This window comes from Leiobunum rupestre, chromosome 5 (genome assembly GCF_980474605.1).
Source record: "Leiobunum rupestre chromosome 5, qqLeiRupe1.1.hap1, whole genome shotgun sequence".
Lineage (NCBI taxonomy): Eukaryota > Metazoa > Arthropoda > Arachnida > Opiliones > Sclerosomatidae > Leiobunum > Leiobunum rupestre.
The window spans coordinates 39,468,087-39,493,351 of record NC_143388.1 but is presented as its reverse complement, the minus strand read 5'-3'; the positions used below and the strand labels follow the sequence as shown (position 1 = coordinate 39,493,351).

Sequence of the window (25,265 nt, the reverse complement as noted above, 5' to 3'; positions counted from 1 at the left end):
GAAGTGCCAAGAACGCCTGGAAAATAGAATTCGGGAACAAGGAATAAAAGACACACGTGATAGAAAAAGACGCTTAAGTAGTGAGTTTAAAACATTAGAAGACCAATTGTATACATATATAGATTTCCAAACCGCAAATTTACTTATAGATAATGTAGAACAAGCTATTAAAACATTAGATAGTTCATTAAAAGAGACCTACAAAAAGAAACTAGAGTCCTTAGTAAACAATACCGTTAATCAAATATTAAAAAACAGTCATAAGTGTAACTACGACTCAGTAGTAAACATTTTGAGTAGACCACTATCAGAAAATGAATTAAATTTATTATCAAAAGGTCTAAATTTTTCACCAGTTCAGAAAAAAAGTGATCTAATTGATATATGTGCTGAAACTGAAATACAATTCAAACGTCTAAATCTCAATTGTATCGTCGATAAATAATGCGACTTACAAAACCGCAAAAATGATAGCTAAAATAATTAAACCCCTTATAGGCAATAACGGCCATAATTTAAAAAATTCATATGAATTGGTTTCTAGACTAAAGGAATACCCTGTAAGCGAAAATATGGAATTATGTAGTTTAGATGTTGTAAGCCTGTACACAAAAGTACCTATCGATAATGCCTTAAAAATTCTAAAGGACGAACTAGAACAAGAAAAATCATTAAAGACCAGAACAACCTTGAGTAATAGACACTATAATCAAGTTAAGTGAAATATGTTTAAAAAGCACATTTTTCCAGTTCAACGGACATTTTTATAGACAAAAGGAAGGTTTAGCTATGGGCAACCCATTATCCGGTTTTATCGCCAATCTATATATGGAAAAAATTGAAGTTAAAATTATAGATAACCCGATTATAAAAAATAAGATAATGTTCTGGTACAGATTCATGGATGACATTTTAACTCTTAAAGATAGGACTCTCAATCTTGAATCACTAACGGAAATCGCTAATTCCATTGATAAAAACATCCAGTTTACAAATGAGAAAGAAATTGAAAATACGATACCATTTTTAGACATCCGTATAAAAAGAGAAAAAAACGAATTTAAATTATCAATCTACCAAAAACCTACACATTCTGAAAATTATTTAAATTATAAATCCAGCCACCCGAATAAAACTAAAATTGGTATATTAAAAAGCTTAAAACACAAAATAGAAAAGATTTCTGACAACCCTGAAAACGATAAAAAAATCCAACGTAAACAATTAATAAAATGTAATTACCCTGTTAGTTTAATAGATGATATTTTTAATAATCACGTGATACAATACCCTAAACCAAAAGAAAAATTTGAAAATTTAATTGTGCTTCCGTATAAAAAAGGTATAACCGAGAAAACCAATAGACAGCTAAAAAATTTTAATATTAATTTAATAAGTAAAAAATCTGAAACTTTGGCTTCAATTTTAATGAAAAATAGACCTAAAATTGATAAAGATAATGAAACTGGCATTGTTTATAAAATAACTTGCGAATGTAACCAATCATATGTAGGTCAGACTAAAAGAAAATTTAAAGTGCGGAAAGAAGAACAAAAAAATGTATAAAATTTGGGGAAAAACACAATGGGATTGCAAGTCATGTATGGAACACTAAGGGACATACAATAGACTTTGACAACGGGGAAATAATCACACATGAAGAACATTATTTTAAAAGAGATTTTAAAGAGGCGGTAGCCATAAAAAATGTAGGTAAACTTAACTTAGATAAAGGAAAAATATGTATACAAAACTGGGGGAATTTAAAGATAAACAATAATTATATAAAAAATAACAAATATAAAAAATAACAAAGATAAACAAGTTAGAGAATCATAATTTGATATGTTAAAAATATAACCACTCTAGCCGTATAATCGTCTGAGTGATGACGCTTGACAAGGGGTCTCGTACCCGAAAGCTCGCAATGTAAATAAAAGAAAATATGTTTTTATAAAACAATTATTCTTAATTTATTTTAAACACGCCATGAAGTATCCGTCGTCGTATATACTTTTCCAATTAATCTCATTGTTCTTGTTGTTTTCTACTTGTTGTTCAGCGTTTAAGGTTTTGTTTTGTTTTTTACCTTTGCCCTTGCTCGAGCTTTAAATTCTATTGGTCGCTTGTTTCAACCATTCTTTAATGATCTCTTCAATATCCGTTTCCTGGGCTTTTATGTAGCAAATGTTTACTCGTACAGCACCTTTAAAATTTAAACATTTTGGTCAATTATAATGATTTAATTAATGTAAGCAAATATAAAAACAAATTAAAGAAGTATTCTTACTAATTACTAAATCTTTGGTCAATAAAATCTTAAATGAGATGTTCCCATTAAAAGTATTAAATACTGAAATTAACAAGAATATAACTGCTTTATAGACTACACCACCATAACAGACTTTGCTACCATCAATAAACCTTTGTAAGGTTTCATGCAAGAGATTTTCCCATTAAAAGTATTAAATACTGAAATTAACTCTTAATTTCAATTTCTAATCAACAAAAAAAAAACTGATCTCTAGACTACACCACGACAACTGACTTTTTTACCATCAACAAACCATTAAAAGTATTAAATACTAAAATTAACTCTTAATTTCAATTTCTAATCAACAAAAATATAACTGCTCTCTAGACTACACCACCATAACAGACTTGGCTACCATCAACAAACCTTTTTTAAGTTTTCATGCAAGAGATTTTCCCATTAAAAGTATTAAATACTGAAATTAACTCTTAATTTCAATTTAAAAGCAACAAAAATATAACCACTCTCTAGACTACACCACCATATCTGACGTTTACGCCATCAACAAACCATAACAAGGTTTTTAAATATACATAAGTAATAATAAAGTTGAACATTTGCTTTAGTAATTAATCCAACCAATCAATGACTTATTTCAATTATTAAAAAGCATGAAAATATAATTACCTTAGTGCCTTGAAATATGTCCTTTATGTATTATTTAGCAAATGTTACCATGCGGTTGGACAGGAAATTACAAAGGCTTAATGGAAATACACGAAAAATTAATTTAACCATAAGAATATAACATAATTTACAGTTTAATAAAAAGGCTCATACCTACCTTCGGAGAATTCTTGCTTGAAGGATTTATCAATTTTTATACTATGAAATAAGCTATTAATTAAACTAATACACCTACCGAATTTATCCTGTTCTATCGCTTAGCAGAGAAAAGTAAAATGGCTACGATGATACGTACTACCACCGCGCGGCGTCACTCTCGTCGATGGTGATAGACTCGTTGTTGTTTATTTTTAGAAACAACATATGGTGTAATAGACTAGTTAAGATACTCGTCTAATGATTGACATTTGACATGCACGGCTTCGAGTCTTGGCATTGAAGTTCGAGGAATGTTATTTTCATTTTTGGTGTTAATTTGTTGAGGTTACAGTATTAAGTGGTCAGTAATTATTTATTTAAACGATTACATTGTTCTCTGTATTTTTTATTTTATGAAAGTAATTTTTAATTTAAATTTCTTTAATCAAATTAATTTTATACTCATTTTTAAATATATAAATTTTATACGTGATTTTTACTAATTATGTTTAGTAATTTATTTTGATATCTTTTTTTAAAGCATTCTTCTATTAGACTCTATTACAAAAAGGCATATTTTCGCGGGAAATACCGGGTACCTCAGATAGTGTACTATATTTACAAGCTGGAGTGATACATTACAAAAGTTAAATTCCGTGGTATATCTTCCATTCACGCCCAGATCACGTGTAAATTTAATTAATTTGATTTCGTGTTGTAACCCAAATCAACACGTGTAGCTCACGTGTCAATTTACACTAATTTAATTTCGTGTATGGTAACCCAAAGCAACACGTGTAGGCCACGAGTATTTGTGCACGAATTTCTTTTCGTGGATGGTAACTGAAACCAACACGTGTAGGCCACGAGTATTTGTGCACGAATTTCTTTTCGTGGATGGTAAGCGAAACCAACACGTGTAGCTCACGAGTATTTGTGCACGAACTTCATTTGGTGTACAAAAAACCCCAGAAACACGTGTTGACCACGTGTTATATTTCTCCACACGTTTGTTCCACTATAATAACCTAGTATCCACCAAATCTACACGTGCTGTTGCTACCTGGGAAGTTACTTCAATTATATCTTTAATGTTTTTCAGAGAATGAAATATAAACGGTAAACACGGGATTAACGAAGTTAGGAAATCTATTTCATATCAAAAACACATCAATAGCAACATTAGAAAATACATTGTAGCACTTATAATTAGTGCTTCTAACTTTTATCCGAATACGGCAATCTGTTACCAGTGTCTTATATCGGATACCTCTTTAAACAGTTAAGCAGATAAATTTGGTAATCTGCTCAAAGTTTTATCTGATCAGGTGATAACTGATTTGTCTATCCGAATTTTCTATCTGATCTGATTTTCGTTTGAAAACCAGATAAATATACGGATACTCCTACCAGATATCTATTCTACGACTTTCAATGAGCTTCAGTAATTAAAATTTATGTAATTGCTTGCTACAAGTATTGTTTATTTCAAGTTATAATGCTTACAGGTTTAATCAGTTTATTTCAACGACTCCACCAGTTTTTTAGGCAAAAAATCACCGAAATAGTTTCCAGATTCAGGGAACCGCATTTATGGGTTACCACGTCCGTCCCTTGAGAAAAGTGTCGTTCAGAAGCGACAGATGACCCAGGAATTCCGAGATAGTCACGAGCCATGCAAGAAACCTTCTTAAATTCATTTTCGTGTAACTATGGTAAAAACATTCAAGGTCAACTGCCAAAACTTATTCTGGTTCACAGCTATGAAATTAATTTACCTTCCACCACTGCAAAATGTTTGTATGGGGCGGTGCAACTACTTCCTTCAAATAGATCAATAATTTAGACGCCTTAGCCTTGGTACTTCGTTTGGTTATTTTTGGATAGAGGGCCGAATTGTTTACTCCTGCGTGACTGTCAGGACAACTGTGTCCGTTTTGAGCATCGTCCACCCAGCTTATTTGGCCTTCTTCATACTGAGAGAGAAACACTGATACTACTGTATCTTTCACCTTTTTGCAAAATTGGGCGTCATAGTGATCCTTAATCCATTCTAGCTTCAATGTAGGGTTCATTGCTGTATATAGACGAAAAAAGTCCTCATTTCTCGCTACTTGGTTTTAAGTTAGGTAGTTTAGGTATGAACAGGTTAATTTACTTCTGATGTTTGACAATTTGAGTATATTAAGGTTTAAAATCTTACTCATAAAGCAGAGGTATCCGAATGTTTAAAATACGTCGTTAGTTTCTCGAATGCCTTAGACGTCGCGTCTTTCATTACTCCACTTGATTCTCTTTGGGATTTTTACAAATTATCTAAGATCAGTTTAAACATTGGCATTATTGTAGCAGCCGTAGGATAATTCTCTTGGCATATACGTTTTGTGGCAAAATCAAATTCCTGGAAAAGAACATTCAATTTACAAATGAAAGTGAGTATAACCCAAGGCGTCTTTAACGGACAAAAACACTAAGCGGCGCCAAAAATGACCAAGTTTACACCCCCTTTAATCAGATATAATTAAACGATTGAATTTATGTTACCCGTAGAACAAGTATCAACGATTCCAACAACAACCATTCGCCATCAAGTAAATGGAAGTTGAACAAATCCTTGTCCGTGGTAGAAATTGATTCTATCGACTGAAAAGAAAGTTAGCGTCACCAGACGCTACGTTTTAGGCATTATACGATTAAAAATGTATACCGCTCTGTGAGTCACAGCCCTCTTTATCATTTCAAAAGTAGATCATCATCGTGTTCTAACACCCAAAATAAGTTTATTATCAGAAAGACCATAGACCAGGTTCAGTTCGGAGAATTGATCCGACTTAGTTCGTGACAGACGAACTGCGGTCACTATCTTCCTAAACTAGAAATAATAAACAATTACCTTACAAAAGACTTAAAAGACGACGTATAGCGTTACCCGTACTTTGGTCACCGCCATACCAATACTTATTTCCTTATTTTCAATTGGGTCATTTGGTTCCGTTAAATTTAAATCGAAGTCAGTGTCATGTTTGGCATCAGACTTCAAAATTTTCAATAAGTCTTGCACGACTATATTTAAAATGTGAGCGAAACAACAGATTCGATTATCTGGGGTAAAGCGAAAACCTAATTCAACTGATCGGGCAGTTAATTCTTGGGTAAATGTCTCATTGTTCGCTGCGTTATCCATTGTCACAGCTAAGACCTTAAAGGTAATAACGAAAGTTTTAATAGCTTCAAAGTAATTTGATATTTTAAGATTTTTTTTGTATTAATTACATTTTTTACTTGTCGTTCACGTAGAAGGCTTAGAAATTTGTTACAAATATTAATTCCTGTGTGGCGCCCTCTAACTAAGAGAATCGGAGCTAGTTTATAAGAAATATTAATTCACTCGGTGCTAGCACCATCTCTGATGCTGTCACGGCGAAAGACTACTGCAAATCGATCTTACCAATAATTTCACTTGATATATATAACGATGTGTATTTTTAAAAAGGACATGCACCAACATTTTCTAGGAAGCGCAGATAATTCCCGTACCCAGCGGGAAATTTATCGGGAAACTTAACAAACGCGTTTTGAAGACTAACACGGAGCAGAAACAACCAAAGTGTAATTTTAACACCAAGAAAAACCCATGATCATGCTTTATTAATCATCTTGTCCATCATTTAAAAACAATTAGAGCTTTCTGGAAGTTAAATTTCTGGTCGATAAAGAAGATAAAGATAGATTTAGAAGTTAAAGTCTAGCAAATTTGAAGGAAGTCATATTCACCTTAAAGCGTTACCACGAAGAGTTAATCGACATTTACGACGCCACTGATTTATGAATGTATATAGTACGTGCGTTATATTCCATGTTAGGGGTAATGATTTACTCCTTGTGCTACCTATCACTGTCGTCCACACACTCACCCATAACCCCTCTCCAGTTTCTTTAAATTCAAATCCTGGTTTACACCAAAATCATCTAAAAATTTCAAATATTAAATAGAACCGTTTTTGAAAAGAGTGTAAGTTAGTAGTTTTTTGCTTATTCCAAGCACCTAAAACATTATCAATAAATAAATACAATTCGATAAAATTTCTAAATCAAAGCTATGTTGGAAAAATTATTAGCCTAGCTGAATATTATTATTATTAAAGAAAGCACAAAACTGCAACAGCTAGGGTTTCTTACGTTTAAAAAACACCAATACGTGATATAAAACTGTCGTTTTAATTTATTTAAACAATTAATTTGATCATCTCCAACATAAAGTTAAGTTTAAATGAATTGTTTTCAAATAAATACATTAAAAGTAATTAAAGTTTTTCCGCCTTGAGCCACACTCCTTTTTTTGGTTGGATCACTCCAAGTTTCGAGACCACTGATAGTTTTTCCTAAAATTTAAAGTAAAAAAGACATATAGTGAACACATTGCAATAACATGAAATTTTCATCTTAAGATTTTATTATATGCACTCCAAAAACTAAATTGTACTCTTAAACTCTTAATCCTCCTGGAAAATTCGAATGGTCTCTTTTATTTCTAGGGCGTGTATTAGGGAATTGGAAAAAAATAATTGAATAATATTAATGGTCCCTCACACGGTTACCTGATATCTACGTCTTGCAGTGAGAGTAGGTGGTGTCTAAGGCCCTTACCGATATTAGGTGATGTCAAGGGTCGTTAACGAGGATAGATACAAATGATGACCATAAAATTAATTTTCTAGGACTCATTATTTTCTAAGAGTCTCGGGGCTCTTAGAAAATAATGTCGTATCGTTTTTCATTACACGCAGCCATTTTCTCTGAAGGGATGCGATTCTGAACTTTTTTTATTAATATATTTATCAGATCAAGAAAACCTATTTTTTGTGGGTCTCTATGTGTTTTCAAATTCAACATAACCTTTTTCATGTGTTCCACAAAGCATTTACAGTTGCTGCCTTAGAAAAATATGAATTCTAGAAGAGTTAAGGGATATATGTGACAGGTGCTACAATCGTTTTAATTTCATCAGTCTCTAGCGCTACATTTTTTAAATAAGGCTGGAAACAATGCAAAATATGACTGTTCATACGTGGTTCTACAGGTACGGAAGTCGATGAGCTACTAGAATTCAGGACCGAAATTTTTAAATGACTTTGTCACCCTTAAATACGCTGTTAAGACCAACCTGAAATTATTTTCTTTTACAATTTCTAGATCAACCTTGATTCTTGGAAAATTAATTTTGTTCTTTTTATTTTAAACAAAATAAAATTGTGAAAGTTGTATACTTGATGATTTTATACAATAAAAATATTATATGTAGAAATATTTAATATCACTAAACGCTCGTAGTCTTTTAATTTTTAAAGAAATTGACTTAAGAGATACGTTAAATCAATATGGTCGTGGTATAAAGCATAAACTTTTGGAAATTTTATTAGAAATAAAACCTTTTTCGTAATTCCTCTTAAAACAATTAGCAGAGGCGGATTTATCCCGTTAGGCAAATTCCAAATTGGATCTTGTTGCTGAAATGAGGAGGATGCTCGCTCTATTATAGGACAGGTGGGTAGGAAGCCAGATCCAATCCATGCGAGTAAAAAGGCTCGAATTGGCTCAGTTAAAAATTTAACAACTTTTAAGAATTCTAGAATTTTACTAAACACCTACACCATCGGCTCAAGTTGGCGAAAAGTGGGGGCGAGCAAATTATGCTAAATTGTATAAATGTCGCCAGTCCGTGACCGACCTTTGATTTTGTTTACAACTTTATCCCCTAGTGAAACAACGAAATCGATAAAAGTATTCTATACTTACAAGTTCCGAGTGTTCGCTGGGCACGAGACGGTAACGACTGAGGAGACTGGCCATGGCGAGCTTCGCTTCCAATTGGGCAAACCTCATTCCAATGCAGTTCCTGGGGCCGGCGCCAAATGGCTGATAGGACATTGGAACTATGTTCTTTTTGTTTTCAGGCGAGAACCTTATAAACAAAACAATTGTTCGCAATTAATTTTACATTGAGTATTAACATGTTTTAAAATATTCTTCTTAATTCAACCTTGAAAAATATAAATTGCTGGTTTAATGCTGGTTTTGAGTTGAGTTTACCTTTCAGGATCGAATATTTCGGGACTGTTCCACAGCTCTTCCTCAGAGTGTAAAAGGGCAATCGGTACTTGAACTGTCAGGTCTTTTGTAATTCTCAAATTTCCGTATCGTTCTTCTTTTGAGACAGCTCTTGCAACTCTTTATTTTAAAAAAGAACATCAAACAATTTTACGGGAATTTTGTTAATTAAATTGTATTAAATAGAAAACAGGATTAGAATTGGTAACCACAAGTTCGTTTAAATTTAACTAGATTTCAGCGCTTGTGTATGATAATAGGACAGAAAAATTTCAAAGCACGGATAAAAGTAACTATCTGTACTTCGAACTGAATATAACATATGACTTTGATGCCCTTTGTTCCTCAAAACCGGATTCTGTTATTTTTGACAAACCTACTTAAACAAAAGTCTGGAAACCGGAACGCTTCGCAATAAATAATAGAAACAGTATTTTAAGATTATTTGAAATTTAAAAGTTTTTTGTAACATTGGTCAGAAGTGTATATATACTTCTAATGTTTAAGAAGTAATTACTGTTACTGTAGAACTGAAAATAATATACCATTTTTCTTTAATTCACTCAAAAAGGAAAGCCTTCTTAAGCAGAAACGTAGGATTTACGTAAGAAAGCAAGTTAGAAAGTAAAATTCATCAAAATAGCCACATGGTGCTCTTTCAGCATGAGAGTCTGAGAATTCTCGGGCGTAAGATGAACGTCCCGTATACGAGACATCGCAGCTGTCAGATAGGCTTGACCTACACTTATTACTTAAAGTAAAGCTAGCTGGAATTACGAACCACCCAGCTGTTTTGACCTTCCAAGTTCCTTCAGAAACCAAGCTTATATTCGCACCTGTTTCTATACAAAAAATTTCTTACGAGAACAGATACTTGAATAGATATTTGAATGACGCTTGTTATCCGAACATAGTTAAAGAGATTTTTAAAGAAGTGTTACTACTTCGTGTCAAGTTTTTCTTTGTCAAAGAATTTAATAGACACTTACACCGGAACAAGGTTATAGAACCTCAAGGTTTCCGACATCACTTGGTCAAGGTATTTCAACTTTGCAATACTGGAATAGTTTAGTTCACCCTAAAAATAAAAATAAGAAAAAGGTTTTCCATGAAACGTTTCCGATATATATATAAATAGTTTGTAGTTTGATAGCATTTAAAATTTTTATGTAGTCAAAGGTACCCGTCTATAATTATGATATAAATGGGTAAATGTTCGCTGAATACGTTCTACCATTATGAGCAAGTACTTGCTACATCCCGTATATATTTGTGAACAATACTCTATTTTGCTACGTACTAAACTTACATACAGTTTGACAAATAAGCTTTTGCTTTTCGAATTTCTTGCGAATTTACAAGCCGCGTAAAGAGTGCGTAAGAAGTCACCATCAATTTTTATATATGTATTGAAACAAGTTCACCAAGAAGTCGATAATATTATTTCGTGCCACACTTATTTAGTACTTCTTACCATACACGGTTTCGATAAGAAAGTGCCACACTTGTTTATTTCTTCTGACCATACACGGCTTCGATAAGAAAGTGCCACACTTTTTTATTACTTTGACCATATCCGGCTTCGATAAGTAAGTGCCACACGTATTTAGTAATTCTGACCACACACGGTTTCGATAAGTTAGTGCCACACTTATTTATTACTTCTGACCACACACGGTTTCGATAAGTTAGTGCCACACTTAATTATTAATTCTAACCATACACGGCTTCGATAAGAAAGTGCCACACTTATTTATTAATTCTGACCACACACGGTTTCGATAAGAAAGTGCCACACTTATTTATTAATTCTGACCACACACGGTTTCGATAAGAAAGTGCCAAACTTATTTATTACTTCTGACCATACACGGTTTCGACAAGTTAGTGCCACACTCATTTATTACTTCTGAACATACACGGTTTTGATAAGTAAGTGCCACATTTATTCGATAAGAAAGTTCCACACTAGGCCTTTAAACACGCTATCGCAGTGTTGTGTACACGTTTCATTGGACGAGCCTTAAAGGCACACTTGTTTTAAATCTCCGAGGGGACAAAGTCTGTATGGTGTTTTTTAAATCAGTTTCATTGGATATTTCCTTATTGTTTTATCTTCAACTTCTTCTTATTGATTTTTGGGACGGACCGAGTGCTGAGTGTTATGCAACCTCTCAACGTCCAATGGCAGGGTTTCCACCAATTGTTCACGGTATTTGTCTAAGTATCAATTTGGGATTTATTGGCGCCGGCCGGAAATCGAACCCGGGTCTGCTGCGTGCTAGAGATTTAATCTAACCACTCAGTTACCATTATATTAATATTACATTAAAATAAATATTTATAAATTATATTAATCTTATATTTAATTAAATATTTATAAATTATATTAATCTTATATTTAATTAAATATTTATAAATTATATTAATCTTATATTTAATTAAATATTTATAAATTATATTAATCTTATATTTAATTAAATATTTATAAATTATATTAATCTTATATTTAATTAAATATTTATAAATTATATTAATCTTATATTTAATTAAATATTTATAAATTATATTAATCTTATATTTAATTAAATATTTATAAATTATATTAATCTTATATTTAATTAAATATTTATAAATTATATTAATCTTATATTTAATTAAATATTTATAAATTATATTAATCTTATATTTAATTAAATATTTATAAATTATATTAATCTTATATTTTAATATTTTAATGTTAAATTTGATCGTGATCAGGAATTGAACTCGGGTCACATTGATACAATGCGGACAGTTCACCGCCGAGCCATTGACTTACTTAGAGTAAATATTAAAATAAAGGAACCATTACGATAAGGCGGGTTTTATTACTAAACGGATGGATACAATGTCTGTATATATTGTTTATTGAACTTTGTTTTTTAATTTTTGTTAACTTGTTAAAGTTTAAATATTTTACTTGTGAAAATTTAAAGGTCAAATCTTGTTTTAGCGCAGTCAGCAGATAAAATGGTTAAAGGGTAGAACCCGTTAGTTATTTGTAATTTATTTAGTGTTTTCAGTCTTTTTTTAATATATTGCGTGTGTGTTTAGCATTAGTTTTATGGAGAAAATATCGAGTTGTTTACATAGTGGTCTGGGTTTTTAACTGGGTCGTCATTACTTCGTAATTTATTTTAAACGTTTTCTCGATTGATTAAGATGTTTAATGCAGTTCATCAATTGGGTTCGTTTGTTTTATTTATAAAGAGCCTCTGTAGATATGTCTTTCATTGAAATTTGCTTCGTATTATATTTAAATGATAAACATGTTCTGTAAATAGGGTTAAATTCAATTGTGCATTGTTTTAGTACGTCTAGCTCGCTGTTGTAACTACTTAATTTATATTATTCTGAATAAATTAAACTTGCCTGTTTCGTCTCAATTATTTTAATTAAAATTAAACTTTTAACGGGCGGGATTGAACCGGGATTACGTTTTTAGTAAATAACTCTGAATTGCGGAGATATCTTTAAGTGTCATCTCGAGAAATTAATACCACTAGGGACAATTCTTCCGAGGAGAGGTATATTTTGGCTTGCCAACTTGTTAAAATTGATGTTGAGCTTCCTTTTTGTTTTAATCCAGGTGGCGCCACCGTCGCGATGCGACGCGCTAGAACTAAGTTCAACTTTCACCTAAGAAGGATCTATTTCCGTTTGATTAATCCATGATAGATTCTTCTTAGGTGAAAGTTGAACATGGATCTATCACCTGCAGCTTTAGCCATTGCAAGTTTTTATCTTATAACTATTCGGGTTTTTTTGAGTAAACAGTAAACACGATAATGATAATCTTTACACCCAGGAACTAGCATTTTGTAAAAATATTTTTGTTTAAAGAAGGCTAGTTCCGGGGCCTTTTTTCGAAAATGGGGGAGACAATTTCCGAATTTCTTCCCTTCCGACGGCAGCAGGCGCTCTCTCGTTCCGTGGCATCTAATTCAAGTTAACCGATACTGCTCTGCATGATTTGAACCTATAAGTGCGAGTTTGTAACCACTACTAGGTAACTGTTTCTCATTTTATTTTTCTCCGCACCTTTCATACAGAGAGGTCTTTTCGTCGGACCCTCTACTATTTTAAACCGAAAGTTCACCTTCCTCGAGACCTTAGGTGTACTAGCAGCTCACCTCATTTATTCTCTCCGTTTCCTCCGCAGAACATTTTTATAGGTTAACCGATACTGCTCTTCGGGATTTGGAGCAATAAGCGCGCCTTTGCGACCGCTACGAGGTGACCGATTTCCAGTTTTCTCCGCCCATTCCCTTTCAGAGAGCTTACCCGTGGACCTCTCTAAAGAGTCGAACGGTTCTCTCCCGCCTTTACGGGCACTACTAGCTAACCATCTACTTGTACCGCTATTGAGTAAACGCAAAATTTCGTTCCGCCTCCCCTATAGGGCGGGCACGAAATAAAAAGAAATTTTTTATCAAATAAAATCCCTAAGTCAGTTACATTTGTACATCTGGTGGCATTATCTCCGTTTATTTTATGTTTCTATAAAATATGGGAGTTCACGTGTAAATGTTTTTTCTACGTCACTAGCTATAGTTATTGAAGTTAGAGAGCGTGCGCTCGAGTCGGCAAATATTTTGGTATTTGAAGCCGACGTGCGAAACGCGCGTGCCAATAAAGCACTAAGAAGCTTAAGATCGTGACGCGGGGAAAAAAATTTCAAACATTTAATTTGTTTATTGTTTTATTTTATAGAAACACCTATTCTACTCAAAGAATTTTCTTTTTTCGTGTATGAAATAACTTTCGTTTTTTGGGGGTTTATGGGTAGGCCATTTACAGTACTCCATCATTTAACAAGCAGGGTTAAATACAGTCTTGAAGAGTGTTAATTTGTATATAAAGTTAATTGTCATCAGCGTGTGTTTTTAATTTATAATTATTTTTTATCAAATTTGTTTGGGTATGTGGGTGTGGGTGTTATGACTTACGTCTTCAGCTTCAACCTGTCGAACCTCCTTTCTGATTTTCTCCTGAACCTCCGGATTTGATATTATAGCATGCGACATGTATCCAAGAGCAGTACTGGTAGTTTCGTAACTAAACCCAAAATTAAATATTAATTTAAAACAATTGCCTTTTTCGTAATAAACAAATGTTAAAAAGATATAATGCAGTGCTTAAAGCATCTTAAATAAAATACCCGGAACGAAACCTTTTTAAATTTTTAAAGCAAATTGTCTTATCCTATGTTCCCTTACTTTTCAACCTGAATCGGTTTTGTAAATGGTTTTGCAGAATAACGTACACCCTTACCATGGCTCTTAAAATAAAGAAAAATTGAGCAAACGATTCTTATTGAGGATCCCGATAACTTTCATAAGTTTAAGTAGATATAAGTCTAACATAAGAAATATCAAGCTTATAAAAACAATTAGGCAGTTATTGCGTCAAAACATTAATATTATAAACTCGCTAAATCACTCATAGGCAAACTGATATTTCAGAAAATATGAATAGTTACATCAACACTTACCCAGCAATAAGAAAAAGAATGGTATTAGAAACCACTTCCCGGTCACTCATATAATACTTTGATTTTTTATTTGCGTTAGTTACACCGCCTTCCTCTAAACAAAGAATTAAAAAAATTATACATACATACATACATACATAATAATAATAATAATAATAATAATAATAATAATCAGCTAGGCTAATACCCAAGGCACCACCCTAGGCCTAAGTCATCGAGCGACTTTTAAAGCATTTAATTCAGGTGGCTGGGTTACAATGCGTAGGAGGGTGGTGGCAAGCCCTACAAGCCACGCGAACCAACCGTTCCCTACACTTACTATAACCGTTAACCTCAACAAGTTTTTATGGAAGGGGAAACCGAAGATCTCGGGGGTCGTATATATATGACACTCGGTCTTTATAAAGGTGTTAAAGGACCTCGTAAATGAATTTATTTTATGCACTCACCAACTTTGTTTCCCACTGGTGGTTCCGATTCGTATCCAGCAGTCAAAATATCTCCAGTAGCGTTTTTAATAGCTGCCCGAGATATTTCAGCATCCAACATTAGTTGCAATAGATCATTTCTTTTATTCTAAAATATCATTCCATGCAAAATGATAATGTACAATTATGGACAAATTTAAATTTTTAGTTTATAATATCAAAAATATACCTTAGGATCAGCTCTTCGCCCTTTGACAATACCAAGGCAGCTCAAAACAGCATGCTTGGTCTTGCTTGGAGAAAATATGTTTTTCAGTTTTGATATTAATTTTCGCACGATTGGAATTATAGGATTATCCGGAAAGCATGCTTTAATAAAAAATATATTTTAAATTGGACGAGCTTTACGCACAGCAAATTATTTGGTCTTAAGTGATAGCGAGATAGCTAATGTCTAGGCAGTTCACCAAAACATTTCCTTATATTATTTAATACTGTTTTAAACGATCATGTCGCACTTCAGCTAAGCTTGAAAACTAAAGGACACTGTTTTTTCATTACCGGCTAGAAAGACGAGCCCAGAGAATGGATCTTCTTTGAGAAAGTCTTGTAGACCATCCAGGAATGGATCCTTGGGGTTTATCTGCACGTTGGTCTCAGTTCCAAAAGCAGTTCTTGAGATGACGTCTAATGTCAGCCCTTTGAACATATCGTACACATCGAATTCACTTCCTTTCAAACTTTCTTTGTCTACTTTGCCGAGAAAAATGTCCAGAGCGGATTTAAAGTGAGGAAACATCTAGAAAAAAATGTTGATCAAATTGTATTAAAGATTCAATAAACAAGATATATAGAAGCCTTACATGGAAAGTATTTTACTTTAAATTGTTCAAATTGGTTAAACGTTTTAAGGTACATTTACAAAATGCATGTAATATTTGAAACGTATGGCTAAAATCCGTGTATTAAATATTTAATTTAAAAACAAGCGCTCATTTTAAGCCCCAAGTTACAATATCAGTTTGTGCGAGATGATGTCACATTTTAAACCACCAATTATAGGTCTCTTTAAATATTTTGTTCAATAATTTAATAACTTAATAAAAATTTCAAACTTGTTTCATTTTTCCACTGGTGAATGTCGGTGTAAGAATGGCTCTTTGCTCTTTCCATCTGTCGTCTTCTTCGCCGAGAACGTGTTTGGAATAAGTATCATCGCCAGTTGAGCCGCCTGGTATCAGTTTCTTAATTACAGAAAGCATTTGTATTAACGCATTTTTGGGTTTAAGCGATTTTCTTGCGTAACTTACTGGACGATTAATAAATGAGTGGAAATCTTTAATTTCTATTTGCTTTAATATGTCAGTGTCTAAAATAACCACAATTGGACTTCCTCCCAAGTAATACCTATTTTAAATAAAAGGTTATTAAGTGTGTTACAAATTTGTTTTAATGTAAGTATTAAAAGTACAGGACAATCTATAATTAAGAGTATCCAGTGATTATGAAGCTTTATCTACATTCTTGTTTCACGTTTTTGGTTTCGATATATTCTGATCCGAATACACCTCTCAATTTAGGCCTTACCTTTTCATTTCACCTGAAAAAGGTTTTCAACTTCTTTTTGTTCTCAATTCCGAATAAAATAAAAAAATAAGTGATAATTTAAATTTTTAAATTACCCAAAGCATTTCCCATACTGTTTGCTCCAATCGGAAACTGCATTACGTATACCCTAAAAAAAATTATTTTAGTTTATTAATTTTTATGTAAGCTTAAAATAATTTCACTATAAATTTTAATTCTAAAATATCTAACTGCAAATCTTGAAAGGTGAAAGGTCAATCACTTATTAGTTTTATAAAATATTTAACTCATTTTGTCTGAAGGTCAATTACAATATTGACCAATGCCACTTGTTAGCGCCATCGTATGAATTCTAAAATGTTTGCAATTGAATAATATTAGTACCACCTTTTTCAATTTTACTATGGTTCTACTTAATTTTGCATATTTTGACAGGTTTAATTCTAGTTCAGTTTGTTTAAATTTAAAAGTGATAATTTAGAATTAACGAATATTTTGAAGTAATCATGAGTGAGATGTAGCTCACAAAATTCAGTTTCACAAATCCAAGTTTAGTATATAACAAGTAGTGTTGAGATTCATTTAGATGCATTGCATGAAAGTAGGTTGGCGAAGTGATTAGCACTTTCGCTTCGCAGCAAAATACGCCGCGATAGATCCCAGTTCAAGGCTTTCAATGACAATTAGGAGCAACTCCTTCGCCGTTGATTTTTCAAGGGCTGGCAGTATTACCCGGAAACCTCAATTAATAGCATAAAAAGTCGCTAGATGACTATAGGTGGTGCGATATATTGTGTGGTGAAAGAAAGTTCTTTTTTAATAAACGAGATTCTGTTATCATAATAAAAGAAATACTCAGAAGATTGTTACCATTAATTAAATTCTAGTAATTTAGATTTAAAGTATGAGGAATTATTTCGAAAGGGTGAAATCCTTTAATACCTTTCTTTTTATTTCCAGAAGGTTACCAATGAAGAAATTAGGATTTGGACCATCAATTCCGAGATCTTTCAAAACTGACATTTTCCTCCATCGTTTACTGTTTTCGTAGAAAGAACGAATTAGAATTGTAAAAATAACCTCTGCTGATTAGACCATTAGAGCCAACGCATAAAAATATAATTAAGAACTGATAAATCTATCGCATAAGTTTGCCATACGTATTTAACGACTACACTGCAAATAAATCGTTCACCTTTAGATCACTATTGTACACATTATGAGCACATACATGTGATCTGTATATATTCTACAAAGTGTTCAATGTGTGCTTTTACGATCTCTGAGTGTTCACTCTTTTGAAAATATCGCTTATAAGTGATCTCGTTTCACCTATCCGTGATCTTAAAGTGATCAGGGTGCACTTAAAGAACGCATAACACATTTAGAATACTAGTAGCAATGGTTTAGTACACTAAATTATCACTTTGAGAACACCACGTTGTAAAATTTGCTACACCACATAATCTCTTTTCGAACACTTTAAATTTATATAATGCAAATTGGTACACTATGCGTAACATCTAATAGTTTATTTATATATCCTCTTAGCAGACGCTAAAGCTTGAGTGTCGCTGCGCCACCTAGTCTCATTTCGGTAGCGAATTGAAATTTCATACTTTTGTTTTATCCCCATTCGCTACTGAAAACTTTCGTTATGCCCTCTTTCGGCGGCCATCCAAAACATGTAGAGGATACAAATACGTAATGAAGTCAAAGCTACGAGAGCAGGGGGCTTAGCAGACGATAGATACACGGTGATCCCACTTAGCAGAAGCTAAGCTAAAGCTTCTGCATCGCTGGCGCCACCTAGGTTCGTTTCAGTATGGCTAACACACTTATTTTCAAACACGGACAGTAGGCGATGACTCTTATTCCTGTTTTTCTACGCACGGCGTCTATAGGCCCCGTGCATGAAAAGAGTAGATACAAGTAAATTCAAAATCGTCTGCTTAACTTTTAGTTTATCCAAGGACTATAGTGTAAACTTAATAAAGCAGACGAAAATGAAAGCCACATGGTATTTTTCCTCACTGCGGATAGCTTTAATGCTGCCAGATATCTAATCTACGCCAGGGGCCTATTGCTTTTACATATTTATTTCCTTACACGGTGAGTAGGGGACAATATCGGTAAAACCAAGTTTTTTTTTAACAAATTGTCAAAATGTAATAAAGTTTTACATTTAACTAAAACTAAACCTTGACGTTGATAAATTTTACTGAACTCTGAAAATTAGAATCTATAACAGCTCTTTTCGTGCTTGATCAAAATAATGCACTACATCAGCCCCTTTGTAGAAGTGCCGTTCCATATTAGAGCACTAAAAGATCACCTGCGCAACAAAATTGTCTCACCTGTTCACTTAAAGAAATAAGGGAACACTGCTGTTTAAGTGTTCTACTGTGTATCCTGTGTGTTCTTTAATTAAAAAAGTGAGCCAATTTTGTTGCACAGGTGATCTTTTAGTGCTCTATTTCGAACTATTTCTGAAACACTTTCAGAATGCCAAAAAAGCACTACAAGATCACTCAGGAACACTAAAAACACACTTAAGAACACTTAAACAGTAGTGTTCTCTTATGTGTTTCCTAATGTGCTTTAAGTGAGCAAGTGAGCCAATTTTGTTGCGCAGGTGATCTTTTAGTGATCCATTTATACACTTTTTTGAATTGCTTAAAGAACGTATTATTCACGCTTGTAGATCACTATAGTACACTAGTTACACACGAAGTACTATGTTCCAAATGTGATCTCTTGGTGTATAGTGATCCGATTTTGTTGCGCACTTTTAGCGTGCTTTTAGTGATTTACTAGTGAACTTTTTTTTTGCAGTGTAACCTTGTTTGACTAATATGCAACAGTGTAAACGGTTTTACTTTTTATTGATCAACAATTTAATAACAAATAGAGGGTTTTGTTGATATAAAAATGATATATATATATATATATATATATATATATATATATATATATATATATATATATAAGAATGATAAAATAGTTTTTCAAAAAGGGTTTTTTCATCTTTTTTCAATTATGTTACACTTTACTTTCGAATATCTGCATTTAAGAGGTGGACGCAGTGATTGTGATCAAAATTCGGGAAGGGTAAACCAGTTAATTATCTAAATTTTAGGTTGTCTAAATGAGCAAAGTAGATGAATGTCTCATTCTTAAAGGTATCTGCTCAAATAAGTAAAATATTTAAAAAAAGAAAAGCGGATGTTTTTCTCTAAAGCCAGTTTCATACTTTCCCCTAAAAATGCTTCGTTTAAAGGCTCATTCACACTATCCAACTTTAGTCAGCTGACAAGCTACCCGATTTTAGTCTGACTGACAAGTCCGGTAATGTGAATGCTTCACCTGATAAGATTTTTGTCGGGGAAGCTTCCGACTTTGAATTAGGAAGAGAGGCGATTAAAATCAGGCAGACTAGCTAGTCAGGTGGCAGCAGCCAATAGAAACCGAGAAAAAGTGGCGTCAATGCGATCACGTGTGAAATCGCAGTGACCGGACGACGTTAAATTTAGGCTTTTTTTATATACTTTTCGATGTATTGATCCTTGTGTGGAGAAAAATTGATAGTAAAAGAAACCGTAAGTTTTATAACTAATTCTTTCCCTTTTTAATTATAACAGAATTAATCTAATTGTGAAATGTTTTATTGCCAATTAATACTGAAAAGCATATTAAAGCCTGTGTGTGTTTAGCTAGGCTTGAGACAATAATGCCTCCTAAACAAAAAGAGCCTGTATCAAAACAATACCCAATAAAACAATTTTCTTTTTTTCATCAGACTCCATATTTACTATCACTCAAAACAATAAATTTAACCAGCCACAATATTGAGCCAAAGCCAACATTCCCAAATCAGAAAAACAAGCAGACAGCTTCTACCTAAATTTACTTTCTCTGATTGGTTAATGATATATAAACGACCTCATGCGTCTAACGTTCGAACTAAACTACCCGACAAAAGGCATTCAACACCAAGCTGACGAGTTAAATAGTATGAACGCGAAAGCTGACCTGACAAGTCGGGCTGACTAGTCAGACAGACATAGTCAGGTGACTAAAGTTGGATAGTGTGAATGCGGCTTAAGATAACTAGGCTTTAAAACCAGCCTAAGAAATCGCTATTTGTTGGTTCGTGAAGCATCTCGTCCAAGTAGGTTCGCTTAGAATCACTTTCAAAACGACAAGGCGAGGAAGTAAATTTCGTCGTATTTGCATATGTAATGGGAATAAAATTCTAAATGATAGCAAATTATATTACTGTATGATTATCTAATGGTTTAGGGATATTTTTTAGTATTTTTAATATCCTGGTCATAATTTAAAATGACGTTGTGCCTTGGCTAAAACGAACCGGGGTGGATAGACTTCGCATGTGTGAACCAATAATTATCATCGGCGGTCAATACTGGCATTGCAAACGAAATGGACTGGGTTTTAAGCTCTAGTAAGACCCTGGCTTAACACTCATAACAAAAGTTGCCGTTCGGATGTTAAATAGTTATTATTAGCCTAAAAGCCTGGTATTTTGTTAATAATGTTTCCAGAAATATGTATTACGATAAAATTATTTTTAAATATTATGTTTCCTCATTAATGACATAAGCTCAATCTTTTTATATGGAACCGAACGCGGGATAGCATTAGCTGTATTCTATCCGGAATTGAAATGAGGGAGGCCATGCACTTTCTTTAAAAATTGGTGAAAGGCGAGATTAGCCAGTAGAAAACACGATTGATTTGAGTGGGTGTGATAGAGAAACAATATCTGAGGCACTCTTGAGAAGAGCTTGAATGACAATTATGTAAAGCTAGTATGTATGGAATGCGAGCTGAGACTAGATTTTGAAGAAAAAAAAACACCGAAAATCATAGCTGTACAACAAATGTTTTTTCATAAAACTAACCACGGAGATAAAATTTCGAAACAAAAGGAAGTGGAAGTTAATCAATATGTAATCCAAACCTTTATCGTATAAAAGATAATTTGTATTATTGTGTGAAAGAGTGTACGCGTTAGTTTACAAAAAAGCCTCAGAAATAAATAACTTATATTAAGCCCTTAACCGTTTTTTTGATAACCTTGTTTCATTATCTGTTAGATTATTACCGCCATTAAAAGATCAATATTCATTATTTAATCTGCTGTGCAATAAACTCAATGTATTCGTGTTTCAAGAGTTATGAAACGTTTGTGCTCACTTTCACTACGTTGACACACGCCTAGTTTGTCGTTTTACCATTAAACAATTATTACTGTTGCGAACATCTAAAATAGGGCAATTTTCAATGATAAAAGATTGTTAGGGACAAACAAACTAAGTGACTAACCTAAACTCCAGATAGCCCGTAAAATGATTTAAATCTAATTTTATATTGAGGGAGGAACTAGAAAATCTATCCGCAAATGCCTTAGCTATTAAGCTTCTACCAGCCTATACGAACACATGCTTATGTCAAAATGAACGCCAGAGTATTCGGTACGCGTGCAACTCGCGTGATACAACAACATTAAAATCCAATTCTTAATCCTGATAAAAAGAAATACTATATAATTCTACATATATTAATTTTTTTCATAAAAATTCCTACATTTTATAATCAAACGAAAAATTGTGATTTGGTTTGGTTTTGTTTTAGTCTATATAAAAATTGGGAAAAATTAACCGAATTCTTTCAAATTTGATCTAATAACGTGTTTTGGTTTTTGCACAATCAAGTGTTGCATTGAAAAATATTAAATTAATATAAATTCGTATACTGCTAAATGACATTGTATCGCAAATGAATTAAATATTCTTATTGACGCACTTAAGGATAATATGGGCGTCAATTTGTTTTAAAACAATACACTGTACGTGGAAATACAACCGTCGCATTGAACCAAACGTGAAAGGTAGCAAAGAACTGATATTTTTGTACTAAATTTACCCTTTCCTCTTATTATTACAGTCGGTGTGTAGAGAAAATACCTCCTAGACCACATAAAACAATTACAACTACACGTAATAAATGTGGGCTAAAAATTCAAATTAAATCAAATAACTTACTAAGACCACAATGACACAAATGCGATGACTAAAAGCAACGTGATCGACGTCAACTCCATTTCAACCCAGCAAGTTTCCGAATGAAATCGTTCTCTCAATATGAATGTCCTTGGAGTTGATTATTTGATCAGCGACACAGTTTATCTCTAATCCTCTACAGCGAACTTTTTATATTCGCTTCTTTTCTAGGGCGTATAGATAAATAAATCTAATATCCACGTGCCTGTAGCAGTGCTATTGCGAATCTGTATATTGTCGTTCCTTGATTATTCCAATAAAAAATTAACTTCTAATAATAAGATCAAAATACAAAAAAAATTATTATTGTTTTAGAGAAGTCTGCCACAAATTTACAGTTCTTTGGGTAACAAGTAGGTTTAACGAGTTGATAATAGATGTATACTTACAGCGAAAACGTTGTGTCATTTGCAGACTAGAGATAAAAAGAATGCGAAACCCCAGATTTTCCCGCGTATCGAACTCTATCGCGACGCCAATCTTGCAAATCTTGCGTCAGAATGGTAAATATAAAATTGTAGAGAAGACGGATTTATTGTACTCAAGCAAAACAATATCAAGCAATGATACTCAATATATACATTAAAAATATAACTCCGAAAAGGGGAATTCAAAGTTGGCCGCTGGTAATTTTTACGATCCGCTGGTACAAGCGTTGATATCGCCTGGCGGTGTTCACATATTTTTTAACGAGTACCAAACGGCGTAATTTTAATCTCTATACAGGGTGATTAGAGAAGTCTGGCACAAATTTACATCCGTGTTCTTTAGTAACAAGGAGTGAAAGAAGTCCTAAGAAACGTTTTCCTAAATTGAATCGCCCTCCAAAACGTCGAATAACGAGTGAATGTGCAGTTTCTATTATTCCTTGGACACAATTGTTTCCTTTACTAAGCATTTGGCTCCTAATCTTTTTCGATAAAAAAACAAAACTTGTATAAAAAATGCGTTATTAAAATGAAAGAAGTAAGCTACATATAGAAATACGTTTTATCAATAAGAAGGTGTTTCTAAGTGAATACGCCTATTAAAAAAAGGGGAATTATTGAATTTCTTTATTCTTCTAAATTTTTTTTCGAATGTAGTTGGCTTGTGTAATTAAAAATGTCATTAAAAAGTCACCTACATTTTTTTTAATCTACAGGTTTAGTCTACAACACATGTTCTAATAGGTTTTTTGGACTGGTAAGAGGCTCGAATTTGCAATAAATTGAGGGACCTCAATAACTTAATTCACATTTCATATCTTAAACGTGTTATGCTATGGAATGCAGAATATGCCGATATGCATCTTATGTATGGACTCACTCAGGGAGTCAGGAGAATTCTTGTTTCAGGAGAACTTTCCTCGAAGACAGCTTCCAAATCGACGAACGTTCACGGCGGTTGACAGACGCTTAAGAGAAACTGGAAAAATACAAACCACGGGACCTGCTACTGCAGAAGGACACGTTCCAGAAGACGTGGAGGATTAAGTATTTACTATCTTCGAGGATGATCCAACTACAATTATCAGAAACGCTAAACGGCGATAGCGATTCAACCATGTACTTGTCTGGTGTTCCTTTCAAGGACACCAGTACCACCCATTCCATTTACCATAGGTTTAATATTTAAATGAGGACGACTATCCAAGACGAGTCGAATTTTGTCAGTGGTTTCAGTAGCAGACGTCAAATGGTTAAGTACGCTCCTAGTCTCAGACGAGGCTAGTTTTTTTCGTGACGGAATCTTCAATTAACATAATCTTCATGAGTGGCAGCAAGAAAATCGGCAGGCAACTATCGATAGGTCACATCAAGTACAGTTTAGTCTCATCGTCTGGTGCGGAATTGTTCGCGACCATTTAATTGGACCTTATTTTCTACCACCAAGAATAACTGGGGAGTCATACTTAACCTTTCTACAAGACACTTGACTAGAGCTACTTGAAGACGTACCGCTAGCCTTGGGGTTAGAGCTCATCTTGATGCCGAGTTTCCTCAGAGGAGGATAGGTCGAGGCGGAACTGTTGCAAGGCCAGCTAGATCTCCTGATGTGAACCCATGCGATTTCTCTCTTTGGTGCCATAATTGGTATACAAGACTGAAGTTCGAAACGTTCAAGATCTACGTGCACGCATAATTGACGCCCGCGACACAATCCGAAACACGCCCGAAATCTTTCGTCATGTTCAAGAATCTCTCCGAAGACGCGTCCAGGCTAGCTTACACGCCAATGGTGGACATTTCAAACAACTTTTGTAAATACAATGATCAATGTAATGTTATTAGGTAACAGTACATGTAACCAATGCCGACCAGTGGTATAGTCCCAAAAAAAAGAACCCGGGTGCTACCTGAGTAAGGCGAACTTCGATTTCGCGCGTGGTCAAAGTTGGCTGTACCGGTCACTATAAATGTACGTACAACTTCGATGTTTAAAGTGATTGAAGTTGGCCG

General features: G+C 33.5%; 1 protein-coding gene across 1 annotated transcript; it reads right to left on the bottom strand.

Annotated features, from left to right (window-relative positions):
• Nucleotides 1-7,278: 7,278 nt before the first annotated feature.
• On the bottom strand, nucleotides 7,279-22,933 carry LOC149944440 (cytochrome P450 3A29-like). Its single transcript, XM_090174665.1, has 14 exons — nucleotides 22,807-22,933; nucleotides 17,681-17,777; nucleotides 16,834-16,886; nucleotides 16,462-16,558; nucleotides 16,267-16,395; nucleotides 15,713-15,950; nucleotides 15,381-15,520; nucleotides 15,173-15,299; nucleotides 14,724-14,817; nucleotides 14,179-14,287; nucleotides 10,177-10,265; nucleotides 9,170-9,307; nucleotides 8,876-9,041; nucleotides 7,279-7,461 (listed from the first exon to the last, which is right to left on the bottom strand). Exons 1-14 carry the CDS (start codon nucleotides 22,863-22,865, stop codon nucleotides 7,384-7,386), a joined length of 1,614 nt encoding a protein of 537 aa, XP_090030791.1. The 5' UTR covers nucleotides 22,866-22,933; the 3' UTR covers nucleotides 7,279-7,383.
• Between the last annotated feature and the right edge of the window lie 2,332 nt (nucleotides 22,934-25,265).